The sequence below is a fragment of the Felis catus genome, chromosome C1 (genome assembly GCF_018350175.1).
Source record: "Felis catus isolate Fca126 chromosome C1, F.catus_Fca126_mat1.0, whole genome shotgun sequence".
Classification (NCBI taxonomy): domain Eukaryota; kingdom Metazoa; phylum Chordata; class Mammalia; order Carnivora; family Felidae; genus Felis; species Felis catus.
The window spans coordinates 218,352,110-218,378,197 of NC_058375.1; the positions used below are offsets into that span (position 1 = coordinate 218,352,110).

The 26,088-nt window shown below is 52.4% G+C and overlaps 1 protein-coding gene across 50 annotated transcripts in view; it reads left to right on the forward strand.

Annotated features, from left to right (window-relative positions):
* The window catches only part of LRRFIP1 (LRR binding FLII interacting protein 1), a 140,610-nt gene that overhangs the window by 57,847 nt on the left and 56,675 nt on the right, over positions 1 to 26,088 (forward strand). For 23 of the 50 annotated variants that reach the window (XM_023259908.2, XM_023259903.2, XM_023259909.2 and 20 more), the window contains exon 2: positions 13,723 to 13,809. In XM_023259908.2, the coding sequence (XP_023115676.1) occupies positions 13,723 to 13,809 (87 nt within the window). Of the gene's footprint in view, positions 1 to 13,722; positions 13,810 to 21,329; positions 21,348 to 24,427; positions 24,476 to 25,999; positions 26,045 to 26,088 lie in introns of all 50 variants that reach the window. The other 27 variants (XM_023259899.2, XM_023259902.2, XM_023259900.2 and 24 more) reach the window with 2 other exon arrangements.

Here is a 26,088-nt window from a genome sequence, read left to right on the forward strand (position 1 = left end):
GCGCTCCATTGTTCCCCAGTGCCAGGACCCAGTAGGCTCTGAAAACTGGAAGTTATTGCCTTTTTTTGGTAAGGTTTATGGCAGAATTCATTTGGCCGGGAGACCTTCCTTGGCTGATGGGAGGCTGTTTTCTATCTTTCTCCCTCTCCTTGTGAATATTCACACATTTCTCTGCAGCCTGTGAATGGCCTTGATTGAGCGCTGTCGCTCCGGGTGGCCACAGACCATACGGTGTTTACAACTTACTACCCTCCTGAAATCCCAAAATGTTGAATTCTGGTCCCAGGAGTTTCCAACAAGAAATTGTAAACCTATAGGAGTTGTTTGGGTGTTTTTTTTTTTTTTTTAGTAAATAGTAGCACAAAGTATCTTAGAGTGGGGCTTGGGGAACAGAAATAAAACTCCATGTTTGTTTTATGAGGTTAATGGTCTGATTAAAAGGAAGTTGAACAGTTGGGGGCTCTTTACATAAGTCAGCCCTGGCCCCAGAGCTCCGGGAGAGGCCAGCGTAGAAACCATACATTTCTTGAACTTTTGTAACTTCCTCCTGTTTCCGATGGGCTGTGTTATCTCTGGTCCCTTTCCACATGCTGATTAGCACCAAGCCCTTACAGACTGACCAGCAGTCCTGTCCCGAGAAGGTGGACACAGCCTCCCAAGCCCTGTCTCATCATCACAGATACCTTTGCAAAGGTCCCCCAGGTCTGGGCAAGTGCAAGCATTGACCGGAGTCCGTGCAAAGGCCGTAGGCCCCGCTGGTGCTCAGTCTGAGATTTTGAGCCCTGGAATCATGGTTTGTTTTACATGGGTCATTTTCCCAAGCAGTTAAGGTATAAAAATAGTTAAGTAAGAGCTTTTCCCATAGGATTAAGAGTGGTCCGCTAGGGCAGAGATAGAGACAAAAGTCCCTTTTGCTTTAAGAGTTAGTTTCTGTTCAGCCGAAGCTAACACGGCATAGCGGAAGCCTCCTTAGCAACTTTTTTTCTTTTTTAACTAGAAAACCCTTGAGTCTAAACTGCCACTTACACCGAGCGCAGGAAATCCAGTTACAAAACAGGTCTCAGGCCAAGTTAGTCGGAGTATTACCTGATTAGAGGTCCTTATCTGGTTTCTACAGAATTGTGAGGCCGAATGTTGGTGTAACATGTTTGTGCCTCAAAAGGCAATGTTCGAGAGGAATTTGTTATCCCTGAAAAATCAGGAGACGTGACTCAGCACAGGCATTGTTTATGACTGGTTACTCAGTGTTTCCAAGTATCTGTTCATATTTAAGAGTATTAATCTTGGAGCCTTGGAGGCCATAAGGTCCAAATTACTAACCTGTTATCGAAATAAGCCTATCACATCCCCCCACTATAGGTTGGACCCGGAGGGTGGGGAGCAGAGGAGTTTGTACTCTGGGCCACCAAAATTTTAGTGGTTTTTTTTTTTTTCTTTTTTTCTTTTAATAAAGAGCTCATTTCCATGGAATGGATTTACTAAATTTTCGTTACTCCCACTTTCCAGATAAAATTACATACATTAGTTTGTTTCTTCCACATGTACATCCATGATGTAATAATTCAAAATTGCCATGCATTTGATCGCAGACCACTACTGAAAACTCCCCTTCCCCTGGCCACATTCCAAAATAAATAAACAACAAAAACCAACAACAACACGAATGTGTCTTCTGAGACTCCTCCATTCATTCGGGCACGAGCCAGAGTTCAAGTGGTTTTTTGTTTTCTCCTCGGATAGTAACTGGGCAGTGGTAAAGTCACGTAAGTGGTTTTTTCTTGAGTCTAAAGTATAACTACTTTGTAGTGGGGAAGTCATTTAGCCTCACTCGAACAAGGACTTTTTAACCAGAATGTTCCACTTGTATGCTTGCGTGATAGGGCTTGTCAAAGCAACGTCATTTCTGGTCCTCATGTCTTTTTCTGTTATCTGGCAAGTAGGTGTGCAATCTTCCGGGGGGAAGAGAAATAGAGTGGCCTTTTGGTGCGGGCTGGGACCCTCTCCTCCCTCCCCTGAAACTTCCCCCCTACACGTTCTCCTGGTGGGCGCCTGACCTCACTTGTCTTCTCCCGGTGCTTTAAATTTTTTTTTTTTTTTAATGTTTATTTTTGAGAGAGACAGGGACAGAATGCGAGTGGGGGAGGGGCAGAGAGCGAGGGAGACACAGAATCCGAAGCAGGCTCCAGGCTCCACGCTGTCAGCACAGAGCCCGACGCGGGGCTTGAACTTGGGAACAGGGAGATCCTGACCTGAGCCGAAGTCGGACGCTCCACCGACTGAGCCACCCGGGCGCCCCTCTCCCGGTGCTCTTAAAGCTGAGTTGTGTTCGCAGCTGGTTGTGTGCTGCTGTGGGAGGTGCTGTGTAAGTATCAGCAGGCAGCACTTCCTGAGCCCTGCGGTGGCCGCCTTGCTACATGTTTTCTGCAGACGTCTTCCCTAGCCCTTGCCGGAACCTTGTCCGGTTGCCTCCACGTACAGATGAAAGGGAAACTGAGGCTCAGAGAGGTCAGGGGACTTTCCCAAGCGCACACAGCCGGCAGGCAGTAGGGCCGGCTCAGACCCAGGCCTGCTGGCTCAGAGCTGCTGCTGAGAACCATTGCCAGTATATACAGTTTGCAGAGGCGCTGACCGGCCGCTGCTCGGCTGCTCTTGGCAGCCTCTGGGCTGAAGGACGTCTTTTTACTAAGGCAGCCTCTTAGGACACATGCCCTTGCTCCCGAATGCATGGTGAGACGTCCTCCTCGTATCCAGCGTTTCGTTGCCCTTCCTGGTAGTTTTCAGACAGAAGAACTTTCAATGGGCTTTATTTTTCTAAATAAGGAACAGACCAGTAGAAACGAAAGAGCTGCAGAAATTTCGATTTTTCTGTTTTCATCCTGCACTAACTTTGTAACTGTTACGGGTGTCAGCATCCTCCAGAAGCCTCCTTCCTGGGTGCTGTGGGCTTGCGCCCCACCCCACCCAGACAGACAGGCTCCCTGAGAATTGAAGTGATGTGGGGACGGTTGCAAATAGCCCTGAGCTGCCTGATGTAGGAGCCCTGGTGCTTCTGGTTGTCCTTCCTTCTTTTGAGAAGGAACAGTTCCAGTGTTTGGTTTTTAATGTTTATTTATTTTTGAGAGAGAGGGACAGAGCACGAGCGGGGGAGGGACAGAGCGAGAGGGAGACACAGGATCCGAAGCTGGCTCCAGGCTCCGAGCTGTCAGCGCAGGGCCTGATGGGGGGCTCGAACCCATGAGATCATGACCTGAGCTGAAGTCAGACGCTCAACCAACTAAGCCACCCGGGCGCCCCCAATTTCAGTGTTTTGTGACACCTTAAAGACACGGGGTTTGCAGAGAATTCCGTGAGCAGAACAGGTGAAGGTGAAGGGAGTGGAGCCCTGGTGCGCTGGCTGCAACGGGACGGCCACCAGGATGCTGTCACCTGCCAGTCCCACACTGTTATTTGTGGCCACACTGTATTTGTCATTTCTTTATTCCTTTGTAATTCCGGCATGATGAGGCTGTTAAAAGAAATAAATGTGAACGTTCTCTCATCTCAGAAGAAAATACAGGAGGGGTTGGCAGCAAGAGGGGAAATGTATCCGCACGGAGGGTACCGTGCAACATCCTTCGTCATCGGCATCCGTATGAGTAGTTGCTGAACTCAAGAGGATGATGTGGAGTTTGAGTAAATGTTCCTCAAGTCACTGCTGTCGATAAAGTAACATGGATAATTTTGTTCCTGAATAATACCGGTTTGCTATTTTGGGCATGTGGGGTGCTTTTAAGAAGTTCATTACCCAGAAAAACAAAGTTGGGAGATTTCTGGTAGCAAAACGGGGAGAGAGAAGTGATCGTCTCACAGTAGAAACAACTCACCCCTGGTGGAGAGAGAGACACGGTTCTAGAGACGGAGGAAGCTCCCAGAGATCACATAGTCTGATTCCTCCCACTCCCTGTGATGAGGGCTACTGTTCAAAAGTGATGTCCTTTCCAGAAACCACACTCGTAACTCTAGAGCACAAACAGGTGGGTGGGGGAAAGAGGCGATAGGGATTAGGAGGGCACTTGTGATGCACACTTGTGATGTATGGAAGTGTTGACTCACTGTACTGTACCCCTGAAACTAGAATTACACTACGTGTTAATTACCCTGGAAGTAGGATAAGATAACGTAAATAAATAAATATTGCATGATTAATACCAAAAAAAAAAAAAAAAAAAAGGCAACATACTTTGTCAGAGCCCATATACCTGGTAGACAGTCGAGCCAGGGGGGAAGGCTGGGGCTGGGTGTCTCTGCCTGCAAAAACGCAGAACCCTGCTGAGGAGCCCGTGCCCGGCCTGCGGAGAGGTGGCGCCGAAGTTCTGGCCTTTTCCATCTGGTCCCCCGGTCCGGGCTCCTGGAGGCCCATGGCCCAGCCACCTCAGCCTTGCAAGGTAAAGGCTTCTCTGAAGGCTGATGTTTTATCGTAAAATTCCACGATCATTTTACAGTCTACTCCAGAACCCACCGGAGTTGGTGTTTTAGATTACCAGTTGAATGTCAGTCTTTAACTTTCTGTCCTCCAAACCTTCAAGGAAAAATTGACAAAGTGTGTTTTGTTTAGTTGATGGCTCATGCAGCGGCCCCCGGACCCGTGCCCTTAACCTGTACCGGGGCTGCTTGGACAGTGTGGCCGCGCAGTAGAGAGGTTCAGCTCCCCCGCTCCACTCTGCATTTTATCAAAAACTGCGGTCCTCAACCCTGTCAGACCCAGTGCCCCCTTTTTATAGCAAGTTTTTCACATCCTCACTGCTCACCTGAAATGAAGTCCGTAGGCAGTAAGATCTGGTACAGATCATCTCAAGTCAACGTAATGTTTTAACCGTAGCGTTGAAATGAAAGCAAACGAAGGTAAATTGCGATAACAGAACGTGGATGTCGGTACAGAAACGCTCCGGCCCTGGTGTCCCAGAAGAAGGACGGAGCGGTCACACATGTGCAGACCTGTGCCCACACCATAGCTGCGGGCAGGCTGACACAGGCGTGCTCTGTCCCAGGTGCCGCACGTCACGTTGCTCTTGGTGGCTCGACGTTCCAGAATGGGCACCAGCTCTCCGAGAGGTCTGAACAAAGCCAAGTGTAGCCTTCCCTCAATTTTCATGCTGATCACATTCCTGGGATTTGCAGCGGAGGTTGAAACTGCACAAAACATACTTTGATTTTATGTGTCAGTTGGAATCCATTTGTAGATCCGAAACGGATAGAGTCGTTTTTTTCTGTCTGCCTGGATAGTCCGTGGGAAGGTTCTTCAAGGTGCAGTCCTGCCTGAGTGTGGGATGGTTGGCCTGCCATGGCCTGCCCCCTCCCCACTTTTTTTTGAGAGAGAAGAAGAGCACGTGTGTGTGTGTGTCTGTGTGTGTGTGTGTGTGTGTGTGTGTGCGCACTTGTGCGGGGGAGGAGCAGAAGGAGAGAGAGAATCCCAAGTAGGCTCCACACTCACATGGGGCTCGCCACGACCCTGGGATCATGACCCGAGCCGAAATCAAGAGGTGGTCGCTCAACCGACTGAGCCACCCAGGTGCCACCACCCTGCCCCTTAAATGTCATCAGTGCCTGCCTCCACTCACTGTGACCTCCCAGCAACATGCCCCAAGTTCCCAAAATGCCCTCTGCAGGGTTGGCACCGCCCCCACTGATAACTGCCATGCCAAAGCATCTTCCCCTCCATGGTGATTGTAGTTACAGACATGTCCCTAAATGTAGGCCCCCTCTTTGGGGAAAAACATACAGTAATTGTGTAAGCAAGGGTTTGGGGAAGATGAGCATTTTTTTTTTTTTTTGACATGCACGTGATGGCTGAGGGACCCGGGGCAGTGGGTGCCTGGCACAGAGGCGACCTGAGCCTCAGTTGTGAGCTGCTGGCTGAGCACGATCCCCTCCCTGTTGGCACCCCTGCGGGAGAGCGTGTCCCTAATCCCACCTGCTTGCTTTGAATAGCAACCCACCTTTGGAATCTACTGTACATGAGGGGTTGGGAAAACAGAAGTTTCTGGCTATTGCCACTTCCTGGAACAAAGGCCGCTCTAGAGAGGGATTCTGCGCAGCTGTCCACTCTCAACGGGAAATGTGCGCGACGTTAGAAGGCGCTTCCACGCGGGCCTGTGTACGTGGCCTCCAGGACTCGGGGGTTTCAGGCCTGCCCATCAGGAGCTGCGTTCCTCTGTCCTGGGGAAGAATCACATGGACAGAAGGGCTCTGCTGCTTGCTTTCTTTCTTTCTTTCTTTCTTTCTTTCTTTCTTTCTTTTTTTAAAATTTTTTTAAATGTTTTTATTTTGGGAGGTGGGAGGTTGGAAGGACAGAGAGAGAGGGAGACACAGAATCGGAAGCAGGCTCCAGGCTCCGAGCTGTCAGCACAGAGCCTGACGCGGGGCTCGAACTCACAGATCGTGAGATCATGACCCGAGCCAAAGCCGGATGCTCAACCGACTGAGCCACCCAGGCGCCCCTAGTGAACTTTAAATACATCCTTAAACTTTCCCCGAGAGCTTATGAGCTGTAGTTACATCATGTGGCCTGGAGGAAAAAAGTCTGGTTTTCAGTTGCGCTGGATTCTAAAGCCTGACGGCCAAAGCGAATGTGTATAATCAATGCTAAAGCTTCCTCCTAATTTTGGGACGCTGCTCAGCCGACAGACCGATCGCTTGTGTTTCTGCACAGCCCGTGCGGCTCATTTCCACTTTACGTCTGAGGAGACTAAGGAGGCGGCAGTTGCTGGGGTCCCCAAGGTGTGGGCCCTCTCCGTTGACCCCGGCAGTGTTCTAGCTGTGTGGCGAGTCCCCTCCCACACACCTGTTCTCAGATGGCTGCACCCAGCGTCACAGAGCACGCAGTCACCTCGCACGTCAGCAGCGTGCACGAGGGTGCCCTGGGCTCTGCACTGAGGCCGTGGCGGCCGGCTTCCGGCACCTTCACCCTGGTGCCTGTCCAGGCCCCAGGGCTTTCCTCGCGTAGCTGGAGGAAGTGAAGGAAGCGTGTCTCGGTCCCCTTTCTCAAGCTGGCCCCAGAGTTGTGGCTCATGAACCCCTTCCCGCTCCCACGTAGGGTTCTAGAAGCCCTGGGAGGGCCCGCAGAGTCCAAGAGCGGAATAAGAACATTTCCCGTGACTGCAGGATGAGATGGCTTGGGAGACCGAATTCCACACTGTGCTCGAATCCCAGGAAAGCCTGGAAGCTCGGGACACGTACGCACAGAGCCGGGCTTCCCTGTAGCAGCTCAAGGCTCTGCAAGGGACGCAGTCTCCCTGCTCCCCCGCCAGCTCCTGCTCTCAGCCCTTCTGTTCTAGCGGGTACTCCTCATGTCCCCGGACCTCGAGGGTCATCACGCGGCGTCCTCCGGGTGGTTAAATGGGGAGGAGCCACGAGAGCCTTAGAGCCCCCAGATGCCACTGGAATTGGGGTGCAAGCTGTTGGGGGACGGGGTGTGGCAGCATCTCTGCCCCCACCCCCAGCCCGGCTGCAGGAAAGGTGAGGTCGGCCGGGGCTCAGGGCGTTTGGGAGCCTCTCTGCCGAGGCCTGCCTCCTCCCTCCTCGTCCTCCTCACATCCCCGCACGGGACTTCTCTGTACAGTTGTCCCCAGCCTTAGACCGCAGCTGAGTGGGGCTGTCCCTGAGCTCCCGCCGCACCTTGGGATGGCGCATCCGTCACGGCCTGGACCGTCTGATGCCCCGAGCAGGAGGCCTGTCGCGGTGTCAGCCCAGAACGGGTGCGTCTGGCTCTTCCCCCGCCTCCCTCTGTGTCCTGCTCAGCGGACTCTGCTTCTGCTCTGTGGCCCGCTGTGGGACCGGAGCCCATCGGGGCTGTTGCCGTGGCGTAGTGACCCCACCCTACAGGATCCTGCTTTCCCCCCGGACTTCACCTGCTCCCCAGCCCGGCCAGGCCCATGCTGCGGGGACAGGGCTAGCGGGGGAGAAGCGTCCCCCCCGCCACCCGTGCGCCCCTGCGGCCAGCCCCGGGCTGGGGGCCTCTGTGGCTGCGGGGACCCCACCGGGAGACCCAGGGCGTGCGGGCCGTTTGTTAGGAGGCCTGGGGTCAGGCCCGTGCCGCTCTGTGTGCGCAGCATCTCCCCCGCTGTACGCGACACCGTGGCGACGGAGGGCCGTCGTGTCTGCGGTAAAATAAACCGTGAACGCGGAACTTCGAAGGGTTCAGCGTTTTAGAATTATTCTAAGGCCACTGTGGCGATGAGTGGAGGCTTCTGACCGTCTCCGTCATCGGAGGGCGCCTCACTTTAAAACCTAGCATCTCAGGGGGCCTGGGGGGCTCAGTGGAGCGCGCGACCCTTCATCTCGGGGTTGAGTTAGAGCCCCATGCCGGTTGTAGAGATTACTAAACAAATAGAATCTTTAGACGAACGAAACAGGGTCAGTAAAGCTCCGTCTGTGGGGTTCCCAGCCAGGGCAGGGGGCCCCTGGGGGCGAGGGCACTTGCATTCCGGCCAGGAGCCTGGATCTCATCCCATGCCTGGCTGGATCAGCTCTCCCCTGCTCTGCCCCCGACCCCGCAGGGGCCTCGGGAGCAGAGGGGGAGCCTGGCTGGGGGAGCGACATGGGTTTCCAGCAACAGAACCAGGGCCACCTTCCAGCAGCAGTGAGCAGGGTTTGGGTTTGGGGGCTTCTTCATTACCTTCCTTCCTCTCTCCCTCTGCCTGCCTCCCCCCTTTCTTCCTTCCTTTAAAACGTTTGCTATTTATTCTGAAAGCTGTCAAACACAGAAGGGATGACAGAAAGCAGAGGTCCTTCTCACACTTGAGCAAGTGCCTGCGCCCCCCCCCCCCATCCCCCACCAGGGACATGCTGATTCTCCCCCAAGAGCGTCTGGGTGGGGTGATTCTGCATCTCTAACTGTTCCCAGGTGTGCTGAGGGGTGGGGGGCATGCTGTGACAGCTAGGTCCCACCAGCCAGCCCCAGCACTTGTCAGCTCACAGCCATTTAGACCCCGCCCACTCCCCCCCCCCCCCAGCTCCTCTCCTTATTAGAAGGCAAGGCCTAGGGAGAGCTTATAATTTCTTCTTAAACGCTTTAGTATGTTTCGCAACAAAGACACAGTGGGGTGCAAGAGGAGGCTTGGGGCCCAGAGCTCCGCCTTTTCTGGAGCCCTCCCCCCACCCCCCCGGGGGGCGGGAGCTGAGGGCTTGGTACCCTTTTCCTGTTGCCTCCTGTAGGAAGGGAAGAGGGCAGGCCAGGACCCAGGAGGAAGGGCCTGCTGCTGCCCTAGCAGGTCCCAGAAGGAGCTTGGTCCCAGGCCAATCGGTGGAGCATCCGAGGAGCTCCCCGGGAGCTGAGGGTGATCGAACAGACCCCTCGCCCCTGGCTGGGCAGTGTGTGAACTCCCGTTTTCCAAGCTTGCTGTTTTGAAGCCCTGTGCGGTTTGTACCTCTCCACCTTGCCACTCCTTCCCCCGTCACCATACCCCCCCCCCCACCCCCCGGGCCTGGCTTTCTCCTCCGGAGACTGGGGACCCACCCTGCAGCCTGAAGGCCCTGCTCTGGCTGTGTCTGAAGGTGTTACCAGGTTGGGTGGCCCTGGCTGGCGATCACCAGTAGCCGCGGTCCCCACAAGTGGAGAGCAGAAGTGAAAGTAAGTGTTTGGAAACTCTCATGCAGTCAGACGTGGATGTGAGTTTGTATTTCACAAAAGCGTGGGTGGTGATGGGTTTGTCCTGAACCACAGAAGCATTGGCCTGAGGCCCACGGAGCCCGAGACCTGTTGCCTGGAGGGGGGCCGGTGGGAGGCAGCACTGGGCCTCACAGGAGAGGTTGGAGGGGAATGAATTCTCGTTTCCTTATCATTGTGGCGGGCCATAGCTGTCTTGTGTTTTGTGTTCATTTAATGACTTGATCATATCACATATTTTCTCTGGAGACTTTGCACTGATCGTTTGAGTGATCGTGGTCTCCTGGGCTGTGGGTCAGGCTCTTGCGTGTTCTTGGAAATGTCAGCGTTTTTAGGATGAATCATGTTGTCAAAACCCTACGATTTTTCGTTCAGGCATCTCAGGCCAGGGTCAGGGTTGTGATGTTGATTGCAGTTCTGTGCTCACAAAGTTGGCTGTGCCGAGGTTTTGGACTACTTTAAATGTTGGCCCGTATGTCTGTGGGTTTTTAATTAGCCGATTCCCAGAAGCAAGCATGTCTGTGACCACTTCCTGTGCCATGGACGTCTTGCTTCCCACGTACGAGTCCCACGAGGATCCTGGGAGATGGAGCTGTGCCCACGGCGGCCATTGCCAGGACATGAGATTGTACCGAATTACGTATTTACCTCCTTTCTAAATTCTAAACCGAGGTAGACTGAAGGGCACCTGGGTGGCTCAGTCGGTTGAGTGTCCGACTCCTGATTTTGGCTCAGGTCATGAGCTCCTGGTCATGAGATCAAACCCCGTGTCGGGCTCTGCACTGAGTGTGGAGGCTGCTTGGAATTCTCTCTCTCCCTCTCTCTGCCCCTTCCCTGCTTGCTCTTTCTCTCTCTCTCAAAACAAATAAAAAGTTTAAAAAAAAAAAGAATACTATTTTTAAAATGTAGATTGACTACAGTCGCTGTGTCTTTGAGGTTGGCCGGGGCGTCCTCAAGAGGAATTTACTGCATAACTTGGTTCATTCAAATGCGTCCCTGTCATCCCAAGCCCAGGTCCCTCAAGTTGGGGGCTGGTGGCTTTCAGTGCCATTATCCTCACGGCTGGGACGGACTTCCTGGGCTGGACATGAGGGCCCCCACGGGTGGGTGGGTCATGACAGGAGCCTTTTCCTGGGTGGGGGGAGGCCCCCAGGACTAGCCGCTGTGGTCTGATGGGATATTGTACGGGAGGCCTGTCCATCCGGCAGGGCGGCCACTCCAGGCATCGGGTCTGTCCACGTAGGTGGGCTCTTCAGGGATCTTCGGCCCGGTCCCAAGCAGAGCAGGACCGAAGGTGGGCGAGATGGGGGTGCGCGACCCCTCGGGTCAGAGACACGAGCACCGTGAGAGTAGGAGTCATCTGAGACCCCACCTCCCCGTCCTCGTTATCTGTCGCCTCGTAGCAAATACTCACACACCTGAAATAGCACACGTGTCTCATCTCGGTGTCTCGGGTCAGAAGCCGCAAGTGGAGGACTCTTGATTGCAGCTCAGGTCCTGATCTCACAGTTCGTGAGCTCAAGCCCCACGTCGGCTCCGCACTGACAGTGTGTGGAGCCTGCTTCTGATTCTCTCTCTCCCTCTCCCTGGCCCTCCCGCGCCCACACTCGCTATCTCTAAAATAAATCAACCTAAAAAAAAAAAAAAAAAAAAAAAAAGACGTCCGGGCACAGCTTACTGGGTCCCGCGCTCAGGGCCTCACAGGCTGCAGTCATTTCTGGAGCCTGAGGTCCTCTCGAGCTCACATGGCTGTGGGCAGAATCTAGCTCCCTGGTGTTGCAAAACCAAGCTTCCCGTTTTCCTACTGGTTGTCAGCCAGCTGGGGGTCCCTCTCGGCTCTTAGAGCTCACCTGCAGGTCCTTGTCATGTTACCCCTCCCGGGCCCTGTCACACATGCCAGCTTGAGAGTCCGTCTGACTTCCAGTCCCTCTTTTAAACTTTTTTTTTTACCATTTTATTTATTTTTGAAAGAGAGAGACAGAGCATGAGCAGGGGAGGGGCAGAGAGAGAGGGAGACACAGAATCTGAAGCAGGCTCCAGGCTCTGAGCTGTCAGCACAGAGCCCGACGCGGGGCTCCAACTCACGGACCACGAGATCATGACCTGAGCCAAAGTCGGACACCCAACCGACTGAGCCCCCCAGGCACCCCCGCCCCAGTCCCTCTTTTGAAGGTCTCATCTGATTAGGTGAGGCCCACCCAGGATAATCTATCTTTAGATTAACTCTTGAGTCAGCTGATAAGGAACCTTAATTACTTTTGCATTTCTCTTTGCCATGTGATGTAACCCGGTCACAGGACAGGCGTCTGTCACTCTTGCAGTGCGGCTCACTCTCAAGGGGAGAGGATTATGTGGGAGTCTCAGGGACCCCCGAGGATTGGGCCTGCCGTACTCCTCTCGGCCTGTGTGCCCCTGCAGCCCTCTTCCCTCTGTCCCCTTTCTTGCTTCTCACATTCCCACTCTGCCCCTCCCCTTCTCCCTCCCCCATGACCTCCCTTCTCTTTTCCCTGATCCCCTCCCCTGTTCCTCCCACCCGAGCTGAGGCCATAGCTGTCTGGTCTGTGCCGGCTTAGACAGGGAGCCAGCAGGCAGGGAGCCCACGCCTCCCCCCAGGAAGACCGGGAGGCAGGCTGCACTCAGTGTGAACCTCGCCCTCTTGCTGGCCCGGCCCTGGGCTACGGCATCACAGCATGCTGGATATCTGTCAAGTGAACCCCCCACCCCTCCCCTTGAGCTTTGCTGGATCTTTTTATAGACCCTGAGTGCCCCTTCACATGGTGTAATGTGGTTTACAGAATTGAAAATGGCCCCGAGGTATCAAAGTTCTGAGGCTGCTGCGATTTTTGACGCCCCTGACTTGAGGGACCTGGGCTGGGACTGATAAAGGAACCATGAGAATGAACCAAATTAGAACAGATTCCTTATGAGGACACACACCGGCTGACCTCTGACAGATCAGTGGTGGTCAGTTTTCAACTTAGATGAGCACTTGGACAGAAGATGCATTTGCAATTCAGTACAAGTGTGGCGGGGGGGGGGGGGGGGTGTGGACACCGCCCCCTGACGTGAGCCTGGTCCTTTGAGAGAAGCTGGACAATGACCCTTGGGCCCCCTCCTGCTTGCTGGCCCCACACCACACCAGAAGTACTTGGCCGTCTGTCCTGGCCCTGCTTTAAGTTCTGAAACTGTATCTACAGAACCGTTGGTGGAAGAATTACAAGTGTATCCCCCCTCCCCAAATTAAGTGGAAAGAAGGTGGGTTGTGTTTGGCCCCAAAAAGCCTGCATGGTGCACCTGCACCAGTTACCTGACTAGCCCTCCACTGTATCAGCTGACGTGGTGCATAAACGTGACATTTGTAAAATTGGGAAGCGGTGTTCAAGTGGCAAGTTCATGGCGGTGGGCAGCCCATCAGCCAGAAACACTCTGCCACCATCTCGGTTCTCTCGATAAAAAAGATGGGCTTCCCAGCCCTGCAGGCGGCCACGGGGAGCTGAGGCCAGCAGGGTGTCCTGAGAGCTGGCCAGACGGGAGTTCTGGAAAGCAGCGGTCCGAGTCCCAGCCCCTGGAGACCGGTCTGGCAGCCTCTCCAGGCCTCCGCTTCCTGCTCTGTAAAGGGAGGGGTTGAGCCGGTGGCCTGTGGCCATGCCCAGCTCTAATGTTTGCTTCCTGCAATGGTGTGTCAGAGCTCCAGAGGAAGGCACACTGCCCAGCCCTGCCGCTTCCGCGCTGTGCGACCTTGGTTAAGTTACCCTCTCTGTGCCAGTTTCCTCGTCTGTAAACCGGGGATGGTAACAGTATCTACCTAACGGCACTGTTGCAAGGAGCATACGGCATGACACAAAAAGCCCTTAGAACAGCATCCACTCGGCGTTTAGCAAGGGCTCCAGAAATGCTAGGCATCCTTGTTACTGTAACTATTGCTGCTGTCCCTCCCGGTGACCCTTAACTCTTGTCAGTTTGCAGTGTGTTCCTGTATGTTTATTAAGCCCTGAACAAAGTCTCTTGCAACATCCTCGTCGTTAACGGTGGGAAGGAGGCGCTGGTCTGTCTGCTGATAAAACTCGTGTCTGTTTCAGGCGGAGGCGAGGCTGGCTGCGAAGCGTGCGGCCCGCGCGGAGGCCCGAGAGATCCGAATGAAGGAGCTGGAGCGACAGCAGAAGGAGGTAATGCGGCTACGTTATTTATTTTAGGGAGAGTGTGCAAACACAGGCACCTGTCCCGTTGACAGTGCCCGCGATTGGAATGCACTGTGCCTGTGACTTTGTTCAAGGTCAGGCCAGGGAGCGCGCATAGCGCGGATACCAGACGTGCCTGTCCCAGGCCTCGATGTGCTGGATCCCGAGACGGCCCCCCCGCACGGCCACTTGCCTGCAGACGTCTCCCAGCCCAGGCTTCCGGCTGAAAGGGGCCGAGAATCGCTGGCTCTGAACTTCGAGGTCCAGCCGTGGAGCTAGAATCTCGAGCCTCTGAATTAAAATGTGAAGGAACGGGTTATTGTTTTTTTAAACTAAGCAAACTGTTTGTTGAAAAATACTTCCCCTGTGGTTTTTACGTGTTTTAATAGGTTTCGTGATGACTGAGGGCCACAGGCGGGGGAAATAACCAGGGAAGTGGACGGTAACGTCCCACCCCGGGAGCGTGGACAGTAATGTGTTTACACACCTGTTAATGCTGTTTGCCACTTATTTTCATAACCTTGGGCTGGAGCCTGAGCCGTGTGGGCAGGATGAGGACTCTTTATTTTTTTTTTTATTTTTATTTTTCAACGTTTATTTATTTTTGGGACAGAGAGAGACAGAGCATGAACGGGGGAGGGGCAGAGAGAGAGGGAGACACAGAATCGGAAACAGGCTCCAGGCTCTGAGCCATCAGCCCAGAGCCCGACGCGGGGCTCGAACTCACGGACTGAGAGATCGTGACCTGGCTGAAGCCGGACGCTTAACCGACTGCGCCACCCAGGCGCCCCAGAGGACTCTTGAACTCAGAGCAGAGAGCTTTCCCCTGAGCTTGAGGTCAACACGGAAGAAGCAACTCCCCGTCCACCTGACCTGTGTCCTCTACCGGTCACACCCTGCGGGGACATCCACACCGGGCACCGCTTGAGGGCTTTGAGTGTATCGTGTCGCGGGGAGGTGGCTGGGCACTTTGCCTGAGGCTGATTGCACACAGCCAGCGTTTCGAAGTTGAGCCAGTGTTTTTTTTTTTTTTAATTTTTTTTTTTCAACATTTATTTATTTATTTTTTTGGGACAGAGAGAGACAGAGCATGAACGGGGGAGGGGCAGAGAGAGAGGGAGACACAGAATAGGAAACAGGCTCCAGGCTCTGAGCCATCAGCCCAGAGCCCGACGCGGGGCTCGAACTCACGGACCGCGAGATCGTGACCTGGCTGAAGTCGGACGCTCAACCGACTGCGCCACCCAGGCGCCCCGAGCCAGTGTTTTAAAGCCTGTGAGATTTCAGATAAAAACCTGGATTTCCAGTTTCTCCTAAAATCACCGCAGATTCCGCCACACAGCCTCGCGTTCCCTGTAGGGTGAGACCCGGCCACCAGCCCCGGGTGTCCTTTGTCATTTCCCTGCCTGCAGGGTGTGCAGTCCACGCTGTGGAGCTGCAGAAGCAGGGAAGGGGCACAGCCACATTTGGATTTGGGGAAGAAATCTCTTCCGTGGGGTTTGAAGGTGACTAGACCAAGCCAGAATGTTACTTAGGAGAATCTGACCACAGGCCAGATGTCCCTGCAGTGATGGGGACAGGCGGGAATGTGGATCCCCCCCCCCCCCCGCCCCCGGGAAGGGCCACACCACACCAGCAGTTCCTGGGAGTGACCCAAGCAGATGAGGGTCAGTCACACTTCTGCGGTAGCTTAGCCCTTGTCCTGTGTTTACGCCGTGAATGAAGACGGAGCAAATATTTGAAAGTAAATCACCACGTTCTCTCTCCTCGTTAGAAATACACACACAGTTGTGGGCCTGCCTCTAGAATTGACTTTGTTTTTTTGTCCTTTTTTTCTCTTAATTTATGCAGAGCACGGGTTTGGCCCCTTCTCAGTGCCTTCCCCCAAGAATCACATGTGTCATTTTCAAACTGGATATAGGCGCTCTTGAATTTTCATGTTAATTATCCAGCCTCGACTGTTGAGCTGATGGCTAACATGAAGCCCCCTCCCCTCCCGTTGTGTCAGGGGCGAACTTCGGCTCCGACCGGGATGGGGACCTGACTGATCCCTGCCTGTGAACCCCAGGGTACCGGTCACACCAGGAGTGACTGTTGAAAGTCATTCAAAGAAGCATTTTCAGGAACATCTCTGGAGAGAAGCGTTTGAACGAGAGGTAGAGATGAAGTATAGGTGTTGCTGGTAGACTTTGTCACATACCTGAGACAGTGTCACCTGTGCTGTAGGACCCACCCAGACGCCAGGCACCTTCTGTGCACTCAGATGCCAGGATCAATTGTAACCAGAGGCCGCCTGATGAAAACGTTCTCTTAGCCTGCACTGGTTTTTAAAAATTAGGTATTTTTCCTTTTTCAAATGCTTTTCTCTTAAAATGTTTTTTTTAACGTTTATTCATTTTTGAGAGACAGAGCAAGCAGGGGAGGGGCAGACAGAGAGAGGAGACACAGAATCCGAGGCAGGCTCCAGGCTCTGAGCCATCAGCACAGAGCCCGACGCAGGGCTCGAACTCACGGACCGCGAGATCGTGACCTGAGCCAAAGTCGGACGCTCAACCGACTGAGCCCCCCAGGCACCCCCTCCAATGCTTTTTTCAAATTGCTGGGTATCAGTTGCTCTTTAGAATGTTTCTGTTCGTTCAGTGGATATTTGCAAGCCCATTGTGTGCAGGACGCTGTTGCCCCCGACCTGGCTTCAGAAAGGAATGGGGCAGTGGGGGCAGTAAGGTGTTAGTGCCACGGGCCACCAGCATGGCCAGGAGCTGCGCCAGCGCCTGGGGCGACGGCTGCCTCGCTGCCCAGGGCCAACGGCCCTGACCTCTCGCCCTCTGGCCTTCTCGGGGCTCATTTGGTTTTAATCAGCTCCCCTGGTTCTCCCGTGGCCCCTAGTCATTGTATTAAGGTCATAAAAGACCTGTAAGAACAACTTCCCAGCACATCTTTCACCTCCGCCCGGTTTGGCCACAGTTGGTGGCACCTTGGTGCTGTCAGTGTTTCGGGTGGCCCGTGGCTGCCTCTGAGCCCCGTTGCTGGAGCGGACGCAGCGGACGGGGGAAGGAGACGGCCGTGACGCCTGGGTTTCCAGGAGGGCGTCCGTGATCATTTTGTCACTGTCCTCGAGGGTAGGAGATTAGCGTTCGCTAAGAATAAGATGGGAGATTTCTACAGAGCCACGGTGAGAAGGAATCATGCAGTGTGTACCTTCCCGTCTGCCTTCCAGATTCCACGTGTAGATAAAGTGTGTCCTCTCCCGAATTGATTTAAATACAAGCCTGCTAACATATGTGGCCTGTCAGCCACAAAGTCCTGTGGCAGAAGTTCTTGATTTAGCAAATGAAAGTTAAAAAGAATTGAGGCCCGAAAGCCCCTCTCTGAGCGGCCTCCTTAGAAGCCTCCCTCAGGCTGGGGGTGGCCCTCGCAGCAGCCGTGCGAGGCCAAGGCCCCCACGGTGCACACGGACACGGGAGCCCGGTCCTGGCCGCAGGGCGTTGGAAGCCGGGCCTGTGCGCGGGCACTGCCCAGCTCCTGTGCGGCACGGGCCGTCCCCGGCGTTCAGTGCCCACTGAGGAGCTCGGCTTTGCAAAGAAAGCCTGGTTAAAACCAGGGATCTGATCACAAAGGCCACAGTCGGCCTCCTGGGTCTTACGCACAGGTATCGTTCCATTAGTACCCGCGTTGGAGTTTTGAAATTCTCCGTTTTAACAAGATGTGACAGCTTTGTAATGATTCAGGTCCAATGGTAATGGTAATGTAATGATTCAGGTCTCACCGGGAAGCAGGTGGTCGTTTGGGTCCTGTCGGTATTCACACAGTCGCACAGCAGAGGCACGTTCAGGCCTGGGAGCGGGTTCCCCCGAGTGTGGGTTTGAGTTGTGAGAAGACCAGCAGGAAAGCTTGGCTTTACTTGTGAGAAAGTGCCTCAGGTGGACACTAGCTTCTTAATTTCCCTTCCCAGCGTGACTTCACCCTCCTCCCGGTGTGACCTCACCCTCCTCCCCGTGTGATCTCACCCTCCTCCCTGGGTGACCTCACCCTCCTCCCCAGGTGACCTCACCCTCCTTCCCGTGTGATCTCACCCTCCTCCCCGTGTGACTTCACCCTCCTCCCCATATGGCCTCACCCTCCTCCCCGTGTGATCTCACCCTCCTCCCCGGGTGACCTCACCCTCCTCTCTGTGTGATCTCACCCTCCTCCCCGTGTGACCTCACCCTCCTCCCCGGGTGACCTCACCCTCCTCCCCGGGTGGCCTCACCCCCCTCCCCGGGTGGCCTCACCCTCCTCCCCGTGTGACCTCACCCTCCTCCCCGGGTGACCTCACCCTCCTCCCCGTGTGATCTCACCCTCCTCCCCGTGTGACTTCACCCTCCTCCCCGTGTGACCTCACCCTCCTCCCCGTGTGACCTCACCCTCCTCCCCGTGTGACCTCACCCTCCTCTCTGTGTGATCTCACCTTCCTCCCTGTGTGACCTCACCCTCCTCCCCGTGTGACCTCACCCTCCTCCCGTGTGACCTCACCCTCCTCTCCGTGTGATCTCACCTTCCTCCCTGTGTGACCTTACCCTCCTCCCTATATGGTCTCACAGACATCACTTGCTTGTGTTCACCTTCCTTTCTATGTGTTCTTACCCTCCTCCCCGTGTGATCTCACCCTCCTCTCCGTGTGACCTCAGCCTCCTCCCCGTGTGACCTCACCCTCATCCCTGTGTGATCTCACCCTCCTCCCTGTGTGATCTCACCTCTTCCCTGTGTGATCTCACCCTTCTCCCCGTGTGACCTCACCCTCCTCCCCGTGTGACCTCACCCTCCTTCCTGTGTGATCTCACCCTCCTCCCCGTGTGACCTCACCCTCCTCCCCGTGTGATCCCACCCTCCTCCCCCTGTGACTTCACCCTCCTCCCTGTGTGGCCTCACCCTCCTCCCCGTGTGATCTCACAGACATCATTCACCTGTGCTCCCCCTCCTCCCTATGTGATCTCACAGACACAGTGATTGAGTGAAGGTACCTCAACAATTCCTTTTCTGCTGAACTCAGACTCTTATTTGGGATCAGTCACAGGCCTGATGACCAGCTCCGTGTGTCAGGGAGGAAACGAAAAGCTAACCCTGGTCCACGCAGCCAGGGGGACACTGAATGAAGGAGGGGCACGTGGGGGTGGGCAGAACACAGAGACAGCCAGGTCAAGGAAGGGGTGAAGCGTGGAGGGAGGCCCCCTGGTCTGCCCTGTGGTTTATACTGATCTGGTTGGCTCAGCAGCAGCACTGACCCATCCAAATGACAATTATGCGGGCAGAAACGTAAGGTATTTGAACTAGGAGAGCACTGGTGTTTAAAGTTTGCTTTCTCAAAAAGGGTAGTTGAAAGGTTTAAACTAAAATAGAATTGTATTTTCTTGCTAGTCAAAGAGAACTGGGGTAGGGCAGAAGGGACGAGCAGGGACATCCTGGGAGCCCCTGGTCCGGGGCAGTCCACACACACCTGGGTAGTGTCACAGTGTGTGAGGGGGTCTCCCCGAGTTTTATGTACAGGTGAGGAAAATGGACAGTTTCCCCCATAGCCATGGTGTGGTTGAGCTAAGATTCATGTGTAGATCTGACCGCTGCAAAGCCGTGGTCCTCCGCGTGTGCTCTCTACCTCAAGATCAGGTAGATGGTTAACGATAAAAACAAAAACAGAGGGCAGTGTCCGTGGGATGAAAGTTGTCTGTGAGCTGGCTGGCACCACAGCAAAGGGGGAAGAGAAGACGTACACCATCTGGTCATTTCACAAGTAGAGGCAAACCTTGGAAGTCATTTTTTCGTCGGTGTGGACTTAGAAGCCCAGTATAATAAACGGAATAGGCAACTTTGTTAGCGTTTTACAGACAACACAGAAGCAGTAGCTGTTCTGGATTTGAGCCAGATCCTGGGGCGGGGAACCGGACACATGCGTGTGCATGCATGAGCGTTTGTGTGCACCTCTGGAGGGAGAGACGAGGCAAGCTAGCGGAGTCTGGGGATTTCGGAAGGTGTACAGACAGCACTTCCCTAGCCCGCCCTTTGCATATCACATCTCTGGGCCGGACTATTCTTAGACCGCGCTAACACAATTTGAGGTTATACAATCCGATAGCCCGGGGTACTGGCATTTTAAGTTGTTGGTTAAGTGGAAATGAATATGCTTTGGAAGGCCAGCGTTCCACTAGGAAGGTTGATATTTTGGTGTAAGAAATTGAGAAGCATGATCCCCGAGCCATGTATCTCTACACAGGTGTTTCTGAGCTGGGCCAGAAAGGGTTTCCTTGAGAGGGAGCGCAGATCCACTGAAGGTGGACAGAGCCTGTGAGTCCCTGGAGGAGGAGGGGGAGGGGGAGGGGGAGGAGGAGAAGTGACCGTCCCTGGGGGCCAGGAGAGCAGGAAGCTGGTGCCAGAGGTTGGGCTGTGTTTGGAGCCACACGGGGGCCTCGGAGCTGGCTGGGATTTACCGGGACCATCCCACCGAGGCCAGCCCAGCCCCCCCGCCCCATGGCAGAGCCCCATCACAGTTCTTTGCCCTGCAGATGGTGGGAGACTTTGGCCCCTGTTCACTGTGCTGGGGGCTGTTTAGAAGGATGCTGAGGTCCTTTCTAATGGATTCATCAGGGGAGAATGAGATGTGGAGAGTCTTTGGGAACTCCTAGGGAACCTTCTATTTCACACAAGGACCCCCGCTAAGAGAAGACAGATGGTGAGACGTGCCCCCCCTGGTGTGATGTTCTCTTGCTAGTGACTTTCATGGAGAGTGCTGTGGTCCACGTTCCATGTTGTGTATGTTCATCCATGCTCCCCCACGAACGCCTAGAAGCGCCTTGAATAAAGCCTGACTTGGCCAATGTTTTGTTCTGTGAATGAATGAGTGAGCAAATGAGTGAATGAAGCAAATTATCTCCGCCTCACCTAGTGATTGGGACACCCTGAGGAGAAACACCTGGAGCAAATGAATATGTCCATGCGTCATAATAGGCTTTTTAAAATGTGTATTTCAGTTCTCTTCTAGTGATCGCTCGGTTGAGCCTTAACTTTCCTGGCATCCTGTTTCTGTCTGCATGAATCAGGACAGGAAAGCGTCTTTCTTCCTACCTGTGAATTTGACCAGTTGACTTTATAATCTGGTTTCTGTGGTTTCTAGTTAAACTTTCATCGCTGTGCAAAGAAATTTCGAATTGAAGACGAAGTGCTCTTCCCCACTGATGGTGACGGGTTCTGCAGACTCGTGCATTGGAATGATACCCAGATTCTCGTAGGGATCCGTGTGTGCGCCCGGGTCTCACCATTGTACCTAAAACAGAATGTAAATGAGTCAGGAAATTAAGAATTCTTTCGATGAGACTTCAAACATTTTTCAATTCGTATTTTACCAGTATTCAGCCCCCCCCACCCCAGTATGACTTTTATTCACATTTCCAGGTACTTACAGAACCTTTCTTTCTGATGCTTCTCCTTTTGTAATTGGATTTCCTATTTCTTTTCCCGTTTCTTTTTGCCCTTCTCTGTAGATCTATCAGGTTCAAAAGGTAGGCTCTTTCTTCTTTGTTTTCTAAATTGCATGTACTAGTTTTTTCCTTGCCAAGGGCCTGGTCACCTTTCAGAAATAATGCCCTTCACTGAAATAGAAGTTTTTACTGCTTCTTTGACTGCTTTGTTGATGAATTGGTTTGATCAAGATGCCAAAGTTGCTACTTACACCCCCTTAAAGAGCCACCATTAGACACACGTCTGTTCACAGAAGGCTTTCCTCGTCTCTGCTTTTCTCAAATTAGAAAATTACGTCTTTGAAAAAAAAAATTCTAAGGCAAAGTAAAATCACATTTCAGGATGTGGGAAACCTTTGAAATCAGCTGTTCAAGGAGACATTATCCTTCCATATAATTTTATTAGGAAAAAATTTAAATATCCATGCAGATTACCGTACACTAAAAGAGTATTAAATATTGATTTAAAAATTGGAGCAAAAAAGAAAATGATACAACAGGAAAATCCAAGAGCTTAAAATATACCTGCCGTCCACCCCTAACATTCAGGATAGTAACGTGCCTCTCTGTTCCCTAGCCCTTCATAGAACCAGCTGAAGGTTAGAGATAAATACACTAGCAGGCCAGGTGCAGAGAGTACAGTAGGAAACAACCAGGTAAGGGGCTCCTGATTCAGCGATGATGATGGAGTGAGTGGGAATTCAGAGTGTGTATACTGGATGCCTGTAAATGTACCTAGTTTGTTACTTACGACAACCATAATAGCTGCTTTTCATAAATGTATTTAGTCTACAGATGAAGAATGGTATCTTTTAGAGCAGCTAAGAAAATCAAAGTAAGATGACTATTTCAGAGGTTAGAACAAGCCCTTTTAAACACAGTCCATTTAAAAAGTCCTCCCATGGGGTCCTTTGCTATGATATCAGACTGCCTTTGTGTCCTGCTCCCCACTCCCCACTCTGCATAACTATTACCTGGTGGGAAGAAAGCAGGTGAGTAATTGCAATGGATGTTGAAGCTAGATCCAAACATACCTACAGAGCCTCCGTAGGAATTTAACAAGTAAAAGGCAAGGGGGAACCCTCACTGTAACAAATGGCCCTGAACCGAGGAAAGAGACTCCACCTGCTAATTTCCACTCTGGTTCATTCCTTTCTAGTTCTAGATCACTTTTATCTTCTCGGCAACACCAGGGACCGGGTGTTAGAACTTTGTCAGAATGTTAACTTGTACACAAAGTAAACTAGAAAGTTCAGGAAGTCCCCGCTCCAAAAACGGATGTACATTTTTGTAATAAAGATGTGCCAGGGAGGGAAAGCTCTTATTACCATTTGAGAAGAGGAAAAGGAGGCAGTAAACATCTCTCAGCCCATCTGGCTGTTCTGCGCGACAGTTTCTCTTCTCCCGAATCAAAGCTATTTCTGAAAGTCAAGCCCCTTTTGTAAGTTTGGCTGTTGCTTCCTGCGCATGACTCACTGGCTAATCATAGTGGTTTACATTTGAAACATTGTACGCTTTCTGCACGCTGCTGTGCTGGCCCGCTCACTAACATCAGAACTGCTAGCTGGGGGCACCTAGCTCTTTCTGGGGGTGTTCTCCCTCCCTGAAGGGACATGGAAATGTAGCCACAGTCATAGAGCTACTTATAAGGCCCCCGTGATCGTCGCAAAAGACAGCAGTAGATGGTGTGCCTTTGCTGATACAGGCACAGAACTGGCAGAAGAAAATAGGGAGACTGATAATACAAGCTTCCTTTGGAATTTCGACAATTTTTGTGAACTGATGTAGGCTGCCCCCCTTTTTTTAAAAAAATACATTTTTTCCATCTTGTAATTAAGCCAGGAGATGACGAGGTTTGGTGGCATCTCACTTCACGTGTGAGAAACACGGAATTTGGCAGCGAGAGTGGAGCGAGCGTTAACGCACAATAGCCTGACGCTGTTGCTCGGCTGGGAAACTGAGCTCGAAACATCAAAGTAAGGAAAGTGACTAACAGGAAGAGACCCGGCTCGCGTAGGTTTGATATTGCAGTTCTGCCCCCGGGCGGAATGCTCGAGCCGGCTTCAACTCTCCCTCCAGCGTCTTCCTCTTCCAGACCGCCGCCGTCTGGAGGAGAAAGGGCCAAGACGGTCACAGAGCCATCTACTCAAAGTCTGGCCACCCCTCAAGATCCACTGGAACTAAGCCAAACTTAGCAGCGTGTTTCGGCAATTGGAAAACAATTTCAAAACTTGTCTTCTACTTTCAGCAATGGGTTTTTTTTTTCCTTTTTCGGATTATAAGGTTTTCACGTATGAAGAGGAAAACCACGTGTTGTGTGGTATGGGGGTTTGGTCAAGTATTCCTCGCTTTTCCTGTTGGAATGGAGGGAAAAGTGAGGAGAAAGGCAGAACCCCATTATCTGAGACTGTACGTGGGCTCCCACCGATCTTTGGAATTACTATATTTAGTAATGGTAACAGCCATTCTGAGTCCGCTCTCCTAGTTTTAACTTGACCCGCTGTGGCTTAGACAAGCAAGCTAAACCCTGCAGACATTGGCTAAAGAAAATGCCGAACATATAAGCTGCTCATGTAAATTTTTTTTTTTTTTCCTGCACCAAGCCCTCTTAGCTAAGTCATCTTTGCATCGATGACGTGCTATAAAGACATCCAAAGAACGTAAATTCTCCTGGGCCTAAATTTAGCGTGGACACCAGATAGCTGGCGGCCTAGGGGTCAGCACACATTCTCTCCCTCCTCCCCCACACCGAGGAAGCTTTTCTCATTCTGCTGTAGCAACAGCATGAGTTCTTTTGCTCTGCAGGCTGGAACAGCCTTCCCCAAGGGCTGCTGGGCTGAGTTTCAGTTCCCGGTCCAGAGTGCCTCGTCCTGGCCCTGTTGGCTTGCCTGGGAGGGGCGGGGTGAGGAGGGTGAGGGGTCTCTCTGCACAGGTTCACGCACTGTGCAGATCGCTCGGGAGCGCTCCCCTGCGGAGCCGCAACCTTGGTCTCTGCTGCTTTGCCCCGGCATGTTACCCTCAGCGTGTGGCTTGGGCAGCGGTTTGGAAATGCATGTCAGAGCAGTTTCTTGTGTGGTTACCGTTTCACTTCTTGCCTAATTTTCTTTCCCTTCTGTCCATAGAAATATTATGGGCTGGACACAAAATGGGGTGACATCGAACAGTGGATGGTAGGCCTTGAATACAATTTTAAGAACTTTAAGTGGCTTATAATTTTATTCTTTTAAAAAAATTTTTTTTAATGTTTGTTTTTGACAGAGAGAGAGAGAGAGAGAGAGAGAGAGATCAAACATGAGTGGGGGAGGGGCAGAGAGAGAGAGAGACACAGAATCCGAAACAGGCTCCAGGCTCTGAGCTGTCCGCACAGAGCCTGATGCAGGCCTCGAACCCGCAAACCGTGAGCTCATGACCTGAGCCAAAGTCGGACGCTCAACCAACTGAGCCACCCAGGCGCCCCGGTTTATGATTTTATTCTTATTCAGTTTGATTATAGCGATAGATTCCTACCCTGCCATAATTGAATCCTGAGAGATTTTCTCCCCGGGACTTCTGGTCTGGCCTGATTGTTTACATCCCTGTGAAGCTGGGTCAGAAATGGTCCTGGCCGGGCATTTTTGTCTGGTCTGTTCAGTAGCCGCTGACTCTTGGAGTCAGCACGCTAGCTGTGGCTTGTGGGGGTCTCCGGGGCCACTGCCTCCCGTCGCCTTGGGCAGAGGACTCTCTGCCAGGCACACTCAGCAGGAGATGGTGCGTCAGGCGTGACGCTCTAGAAGGGGGAGGATGCCCCTTGCCCCAGGAGAACGCGGACCCACTCCTTCTCTCATTAATTCATCCACCTCAATTCCCGCCCCTGCCTCTTGTCCTTGACACCTTACTGAATGGCCTCATGGACATCATCACATACTTTTAGCAATTAAGAGCCTGGCCAGTGGAAATGCCACAGTCATTGTCCCTTATGGATAAATAATGCAAAGAAATGTAAAATTATCTCCTCTCTTAGACCCCTGTATAGAACGTGAAAGAGAAGAGTTCTTGAAATATAAAGAGTATATATGTCCTCTACCGAAAAAATTACTCACTTCAACCTTCATTATGGGTAAACCATCATTTTAGGCTTCTGTGGCATAGGCAGATGTATTTTTGTCAAATTTTAAGACCCAATTAAAAGATGTCTCATTGCTTTGTATACCATCGAGAAAGAAAAAAGTGCTGCTAATTATAATGTGGGCAACCTTGATTATAACATATACCCCCAACTGCAGAGATGTGCAAACATGTGGAAAACTGTGCCTATCTCAGAATGCACAAAATACAGTAGATGGGGTGACACCCTTATGGGATCTTTTCCAGAAATGATTTATCTTCTGATTCCCGAAGGAAAGAGAATAAGGTTCTGAATGTAGGGGGAAAAGTAGACTAGTTTAAATGGACCACACAGTAGAGGTTAGGGACAAACTAAGGCCCAACCTCTCTCCCAACACATGCTTTTAAAGCCAAAATGAAAGATGCAGATTACTTGTGTGCTTACGTACCCCCGCCCAAAGAGAACATCCTTCCCCAGTGGTTTAATTGAAGGCTTTGATGACAGCAAAGAAAATATTTATGTGACATTTGTATCAGAAATACCAGCGGACTAAGGCTTCTGCTCTGTCTGTACCTGACCTTTAATGCTGTTTCTTCCCTTGCTTTGGTAGGAAGACAGTGAGCGTTATTCGCGTAGATCCAGAAGAAACACATCGGTTAGTACTGTGTTCATTTTGATTGAAGTCTAATTTGTAGTTGT